At 37.6% G+C, this 7,772-nt stretch overlaps 1 protein-coding gene across 1 annotated transcript in view; it reads left to right on the top strand.

The window, feature by feature from the left end:
• COL28A1 (collagen type XXVIII alpha 1 chain) overlaps positions 1-7,772 on the top strand; it is a 39,370-nt gene that overhangs the window by 9,250 nt on the left and 22,348 nt on the right. Inside the window, exons 11-16 of the mRNA XM_072419093.1 lie at positions 2,232-2,300; positions 3,259-3,327; positions 5,508-5,576; positions 6,499-6,567; positions 7,087-7,155; positions 7,678-7,746. Of these exons, the coding sequence (XP_072275194.1) occupies positions 2,232-2,300; positions 3,259-3,327; positions 5,508-5,576; positions 6,499-6,567; positions 7,087-7,155; positions 7,678-7,746 (414 nt within the window). The remainder of the gene's footprint in view (positions 1-2,231; positions 2,301-3,258; positions 3,328-5,507; positions 5,577-6,498; positions 6,568-7,086; positions 7,156-7,677; positions 7,747-7,772) is intronic.

Raw genomic sequence — 7,772 nt, 5'->3', positions numbered from 1 at the left:
AATTATTTGCTTGTGTGTTTCCAAGAAAGTCCTTGACAATGGCTTTAAATGATAACCAAGCATTCCTTTCAACTTCTGACATTGTCCTGAAGAAATGTTCATCTTTGATGAGCTGCCGAATCTGTGGACCATCGAACACACCATTTTTTTTTTTTCAAACGACAGGCTAGGAAATGCCAAAATGAAGTACTTTCAGTTGGCAAAGCTTTAACGAACTGCTTCATCAGACCCAGTTTCATGTGCAGAGGCGGGAATATTATATTCTTTCTATCAACAAGTTACTCATGTAGAATGTTTTGATCACCTGGTTTTAGGGCAGATCATGGAGGCCAATTCCTTTCCACCCAATGCCTCTCATGAGCTCTGCTGTCCCACATGCACAAATAACAGGGATACGTGGTGTATCCGCATTGCTGACCAAGAAGGAAGCATACCATTTTAAGGTCAACACAGATGACTCAATTGTGGTGGTGATATTGCAACAACTCAATGGCCCTAATTTACTAAAGCTCTCCAAGGCTGAAAAAGAATACACTTTCTTCAGTGAAGCTGGGTAATCTAAAAAATCTGGAATGGATTTCTTAAAATCATTTGCTATTTGCTAGCTAATGTTTTGAATCGTGGACCAGATCCATTCCAGGTTTGCTGGATCACCCAGCTTCACTGATCAAAGTGTATTCTCCCCAGCCTTAGAGAACTTTAATAAATCAGGGCCAATGACTCTCTTTATGTCTGAATATTCTTCACAAAGAGAAACTGAATGGCAAATTGGGACTGACCCAAATATATTGCCATTGTGAAGGAGGACACACTTTAAGCTCCGCTTTGAGCTATCGAAAAATAGTCGCCATTCAGTTGAGTTATAGATTGGAATTCCCAATTCCTCCAATAAACCCAGGCATGTTATTGCAATACACAAAGCCACTGTCAGTTCTAAAGTACTGCAGAAATGCAATTTCTCTGGTTCGAAAGTACGATACCTTTCCGTTTTCAAATAAGTTTTTCTCACGCAGTCTTGATGCTAGGAGTTCTGAAGCCTTCTTCGATAGTCCCAAATCACGTGCCAAATTACTCAACTATTACTCCACTCATGCTGATCAAATCCCTTATGAACAGAGTCCTCTTCAATTTCAAACTCTTCATTATTGTTGTCACCTAGTTCATCACCATAATCATGTTCTTCAAGAAAGGGTAGTGTAACAAAAACCGGTGCTGGGACATCATCTGAATGAGCCACTGGGTCTACAGCTGATGGTAGACTAAGATACTTTATGTTACAATTATTTTTCTTTGTTATATCCTGAAGTTTTCACTATACAAAAGTAACAGTCACTGAAATGATCTCCTGGCTCTCGCCAAACCATACGTATACCAAATGGCATCATATAACGTGTTCCTTTTGTCCACATCTGAAAACCCTCGACACACTGTTTGCACTCCTTATGAGAGGCCCATAACTTATCTTGATCACCAAGTTTAACTTTGAATAATTCCAAATAGGCTTGCTCTACAATGTTCACCCTTTGACTGTGAATGGTGAAACTGCCACAGAGATAACAAAATGAATCAGGGTTGTTTAGGCACTGACGAGGAGAAACAGCAGAGCCAGACATGATCTGAAAAGAAAGGAAATGCGTGTGTAAGTGGAAAAATAAGTTTTGCTTATTCACTAGGTAGAGCAGCGCACAATATTGACCATACTGTCTTGCGTGTATATGAATATAGCCTATACAAATCCACGCTACAGTAATTGCATTAATATAAGCGGTAGAGAAAAAAACTGACGTGATAGAAGAAAACTAACTGCACTTTCAGAATCAGCATACCTATTTTAGTGTAAATAAGCTTAAAAATTGAAATCAACAAAAAATGTGTTTAAAATTACACCCCAGTGTAGTAGTTACTGAAACTACTTCCTAAGGGTGCCGATTCCACATTTTCACAGACCTTAAAGTGAGGAATTCTTTCCTTATGCGGAGATTAAACTTCTTTTCCTCCAGATGCAAAGAGTGCCCTCTTGTTCTTTGTAATGACTTTAAAGTCAGTAATTGGTAAGAGAGTTCTCTATATGGACCATTTATATATTTATACAGAGTGATCATTTCCCCCTTTAAACATCTGAAAAATGTTAAAGAACAAGTAAAATTTTCTATACCATGTCACCTAAAACTAAAATTATTACCAACTTTGTAAATAGCTCAGACTGATTAACTGTTTTTATCTTTCTATAGGGTGATAGAGGTCTCCCCGGACCACCTGGACTTCAAGGAGAAACAGGAATAGGACTGCCCGGCCCCAAGGTAACAACTCAAGCATTTTTCCTTAATTTCACCCTAAACACGACTGTTGGATGTTTAGGGGCAATTTATACAAAATAGAGGCTTTTTCGAGAGTGACTTTTTATGCATTATGTATGTATTATGGGTACACACCTGTAGCCCACCTTGTTCCTGTATACAAATTCAGCTGAGTACCAATGGGCAAGAGTATTGCATAGAAATAACTTAGCTTTGTCTACACAGCAACACTTACATTATGCCTTTTACCACTTACAATTCCATGGGTTATTATGGTGCTTTATGAATCATTCATAATAATTATGACCAGGCATCAGGCAATTTATCTTTCAAAAAAGGATTGTTGCTCTACGGGTGATACAGGTCATTTCTAACCAGCTAGTGTTTCACAGTAACTGGTGTGGTGGACCTAGCTGATACAGGAATGCTGCTGTAGCAAGGCAGGACAAAAAAACAGAAACAGTTTGTATAGGAATTAAAAACTGGCTTAAATCAGGTCAAATGTAGGTCTGAAGGAGGTCAGTTTCAGGTCAAATGCACCTTTCAATGAATTCTGAATGATCTCTCTTCTGCAACTGATGGCAGACTGACACAAGTCCAGAGTTCATAAACCCAGGCCTTTATACAGATTCCCAATGCAAAGTAAATCTACAATCAGCGTAACAAGATTGTAGAGGTAATGCATGTAGGTAATGCATGACTTGTCAAACTTTAAAAGTTTTTCCATATAATATTGTACTAAGTACAAAAAGACATTATCTTGCGCATTGTTAGATATTTGCAAATGCAACAGTGATTACATCTATGTATGACTTTAGGCCTAGTTCACAAATCTTTAACACAAGCATTAGCATCTTTAGTTCAGAAATTACATGATAAAATAAGTATACTTATCCTGGTATGGTAAATAAACCTTATGTTTTATAACAATGTTTTCATCACTTTTTTCTTATGTTTTTAGGGAGACATTGGAGCACAAGGGAGACCAGGCCCAAATGGTCCTCCAGGAATCGGGGAGCCTGGACCACCAGTGAGTATTGGTTTACCTATATACTTGAATTTAAACCAATCCTAATATAAACTGAGGCACCTACTTTTACCTGAAAAAAACAGGAAAATTGCATTAATTCAAGTATAGACTTAGAAATGCAGCCATCACAGTAATCAACATAAATGTCATTAAAATCTAAGTGAATAAATACATCCATGGTGTATTTTTTTCAAACCATTTATTTACAGGGGGAATTAATTAAAATCACATGGCTCTGTCTGTTTGTCCCCCCCCCTCATTTCACGGGTTAAAGTATTTTCTACTTTTGAATTGGTTATGATGGGTCACTTGCTCCTAAATGATCTTATGTGCATTGTTATTGTCGAGCAGTAGATAAAGCTGTGTCCCCATGTAAATTGTTACAATCAGCTGGTCTTTGACTGTTCTGATCTGCCAAACCAAAGACAATTGCAGTTCCAGGACATGCCACCAGGTTTCATCCAAGTATAAACTGTGTATATTTCTTGGCTTATACATATATATATATATATATATATACTGTATAACATTCCAATTTTCCAAAGCTACATTTTTCTTAACCAGTTTTTTTTAATGAAAAATTGAAAGGGATGGGAAATGTATTTCGGCCATGGAAAAGAAACATCTAAAAGACTCTTCTGTAATTTCTGAGCAGTCGGAATTTATTTTGCTCTCTCATCCAAGGCATACTTTAATTTAGTAATATATTCTTGATTTTGTCATTATCATACAATCCTCACAGGATGCAGTACCTTAAAATGTAACTGGCCCAAATAAATGCAGCTTTGTGTTCATTATTACAACATTATTTGGTATCAGTTCCTTGCATTAGATCTTAGAGAAAAAAGGGACATTGGGCCTGATTTATTAAAGCTCTTCAGAGCTGGAGAGAATATGCTTCCATCGGCGAATCTGGGTGATCCAGCAAACCTGGAATGGATTTGTTAAAGTCATTTGCTATGTGTTAGCAAACGGTTTCAATCCTAGACCATTTTATTTTTTTTTTGGATTACCCAGGTTTACTGATGAAAGTGTATCCTCTCCAGTCTTTGAGAGCTTTAATAAATCAGGTCCAAAGCGTTACCAGTTGACTTGCAGTGTGTATAAAGGGTGAAAAAGGGCTATGCCGATAGGGGGAGATAACTGACTGACAGAGAAATAGACATTTTTGTCCTCTGCCTGAGTTCAGGGCTGATAAGTGAGACAGCTTTGCATTCTAGCAATAGTATGGACAGCCTATTACAACCTATTACCTTGCCACTTCTCCACTCACACGAGGAAAAAAACAGTAGATAATACAAAATTAGGTATCCTACAAAAAAGAGACTGCAATAGTATCACAATTCAGGGTAGACATTGCTATTTTTTACAAATGCCCATTATTATTAGTTTCTCCTTAGGGTTCAGAACCCACACACATTCCACTGCTGGATTTTTCATCATGGATAAGGAGCAAGATTATACCTAGCAGCATACTGTATTTTTACAGCAAAAACACAATTTACATTGCTATTTCTTGTCATATAATAATGAATAAAATAAATACAAATACACATTTTAATTTATTTAAAATAATTTTTGAATAATAACTTTCTGTACCTACTGAGAGATTTCATTTTAGACAAATGTATTACCAGGAGTTTTAATAGTTATGCATTAATTGCAAAGCACATTTTGCTTTAAAGCATTACCTAAAATCAGACTTTCTTTTAAGCAAAAATAGTTCTGAAGGCGAACGCTTTAGGATTCACATGCCTGCACCCAGATCATGCTGGGACAAGTTTCCAGTGATATCTCTTCATTCTGACAAATATTAACAAAATCTGTCTAAAGTTATGTTAGCTAAAGACTGGTAAACAAAATACATAATATAAATTTTAGCTGTCCTTTGAATAGTAAATATGCCAATTTACGACTGTGATAAAATAACAACAATTCTAATTTTTTTTATTTTGTATAGCGAAACCAATGAGCTTATTGTACAGGTTTTTATTCTGTGTATGCTCTCAGATGAAAAGACAATGTTCGCTCCCAGCCATATTACTTTGAAGTTATAGGACAGCATTATTTTCAAGCAAGTTACAACTAGACAGTCTACAAAGCTGTATTTATGTAATGTGTCAGATCAGCGGATTGTGTTTATAACATTTTGATATATTGTAATGATTTCATTCTAACAGGGCCCTCAAGGACTTCAGGGGCTTCCAGGAGAGAGAGGAGCTATAGGAGAGGGTCTGCCAGGACCAAAGGTAAACTCACCAGCTACTACTCTTTTCTTTTTTACTGGCCAATGTATTCATTATTTATAATAGAACTGTCTTTAGATGCCCATAGACAAACACGTCTGCTCTTTTCCAGCTCATCTAGGTAGCCTGATCTGCAATAGATTTGAGAAGCCGCATATATGGCCAATTCTGACAGATCAAACAATTAGATATGGGGGGTACATATCCCAGATAAAAACCCTATAGACATATTTCATTCAGAGGAAGGCAAAAAAACCCTGGATTAATTTGCTGCAACAGGGGGAAAAAATTCCTTCCTGATCCCATGAGGCAATCTGATGTTCCTTGGATCAACCGTTATCTTTACTTCTAATTCTAAGTTTAATACCCAGTCATATTCTGTGCTTCTGGAAAAGAATGCAGCTTTTTCTTAAAACAATCTTTAATTGCTTTTGTGCAAATGTACTGAAAACATGGAGCTTTAAAAGGAGAAAAAAATGTCTCTACATGTAGCAGACAAGATTCTACAGCAGGGATCCCCAACCCCAGGTCTTCTAGTGGGCCCCGGCCTTCTGACAGGTGGGCCAGGGCTCTGGCTGGTGCACCCCCCCAGTGGGGTCAGGAAAAGGACCCCGGCTGGGGGGGAGCACCGGCCAGAGCCGCAGACCACGACTCCTGTACACCTCGCAGGCTCAGGGCGGTGGGTTGTGTCTCTGGATGGGCCTGCGATGGGAGAGTGAGCGGGTTTTGGAATCCCGCGCATGCGCAGTTCAGGGTCTGTGAAATTAGTGGTCCGTGACCTGCAAAACCTTGGGGACCACTGTTCTACTTTAAGTCAAATAACTCCAGTGTAGGCACAGGCTATGGGAATATGGGCAACTGTAAGAAAATCAATTATATATATATATATATATATATATATATATGTGTATTATTTCTTGTGTAGGGTGATCGTGGATTTGAAGGACCACGTGGATCTCGTGGAATGCCTGGACCTGGTATAAAAGGTGATAAGGTCAGTGCAAAACACCCAGTGTACTATATTTTTCACCCTGTACCTTGCAAACACATGGACAATTAATTTAGCCCAATTTTCAGTTTTTTAATAATGAGCTAGATCCTTTGTCTTTATTTTTGTTCTTCCTAGCTCGCAAGCCAAAAAAGTGTGGGCACTCCTGCTCTACGGCCTCGGAGAGCTTTAGTATATTAGGACCTGTAATCTAGGGTTCCTCTACTTTTGAAAACCAACTGGCTGGAGATATTGTCAATGGGGACAAAGGAAAAAGAAATGTGACAGAGGTTCCAGCCTTTTCTACTCTAAAATATTTAAAACATTTTTTTTTTGTGCTGGATTTCCTTTTTAAGAGCATTTGACAAGGACAACTAGACATTTGTATTGAAATGGGCCTGAATGATAATTTTTTTTCAGTTCATGTATTTATGTACTCTGCAGTGAGGGGAGGGAATTTTTATATATATACCTGCATACCTTGAATTTTCTATCACATTATAAATAAATTGTTCATCTTTCTAGGGAGAATATGGACCTCCTGGTTTGCCAGGCCCAATTGGTTTACCTGGAGTGGGTATACAAGGAGAAAAGGTAATAAATATTTTACATCTGATTAACTGATGAATATTGTAAATAGGTACAGTTGCCAAAAGCACAGCAAGTGCATGGATCTCTACTGTTACAGCAGCAGAGCTTTGTATACAACTCATCCCTACCCCTGTAGAAGGAAAGGGCACAATGGTCAGAGCATGTGCACTACAGCAGAGCCCGAATGACTCCTATTGCTGTCCCTCATTCCTCAAATCTCAATGCTGTTATACATTGAGATTTAGAAGACTGATATAAAGCCAATTTCAGGATTCTAAGCTAGTCACATTTAACATTTTGTAATACATTTTTATAACTGTCTGGACTAGATATAGGATACTAAAGAATTTGGCAGTAGAAAAAATACACTATCTTTAAAAATTCTCTACTGTGATAATGTGTTTGGGCCTGCTCAAAGAAAGCATGTATTAAAACAATATATATTTTAAAAGTATTCATTATGTACTAAAATGCAGATATGAAGAAAGTTTACTCAAATAAAATTTTCCCATATTGATTTTTTAGGGTGTTCAGGGTCCTGTGGGTCCACCAGGAATGAGAGGTCCACAAGGAGAAGGACTTATGGGACCAAAGGTAAGAGAACCAATAAAAACAGTGTC

Source organism: Pyxicephalus adspersus, chromosome 7 (assembly GCF_032062135.1).
Source record: "Pyxicephalus adspersus chromosome 7, UCB_Pads_2.0, whole genome shotgun sequence".
Classification (NCBI taxonomy): Eukaryota; Metazoa; Chordata; class Amphibia; order Anura; family Pyxicephalidae; genus Pyxicephalus; species Pyxicephalus adspersus.
This window is presented reverse-complemented; position numbering and strand designations above follow the sequence as displayed.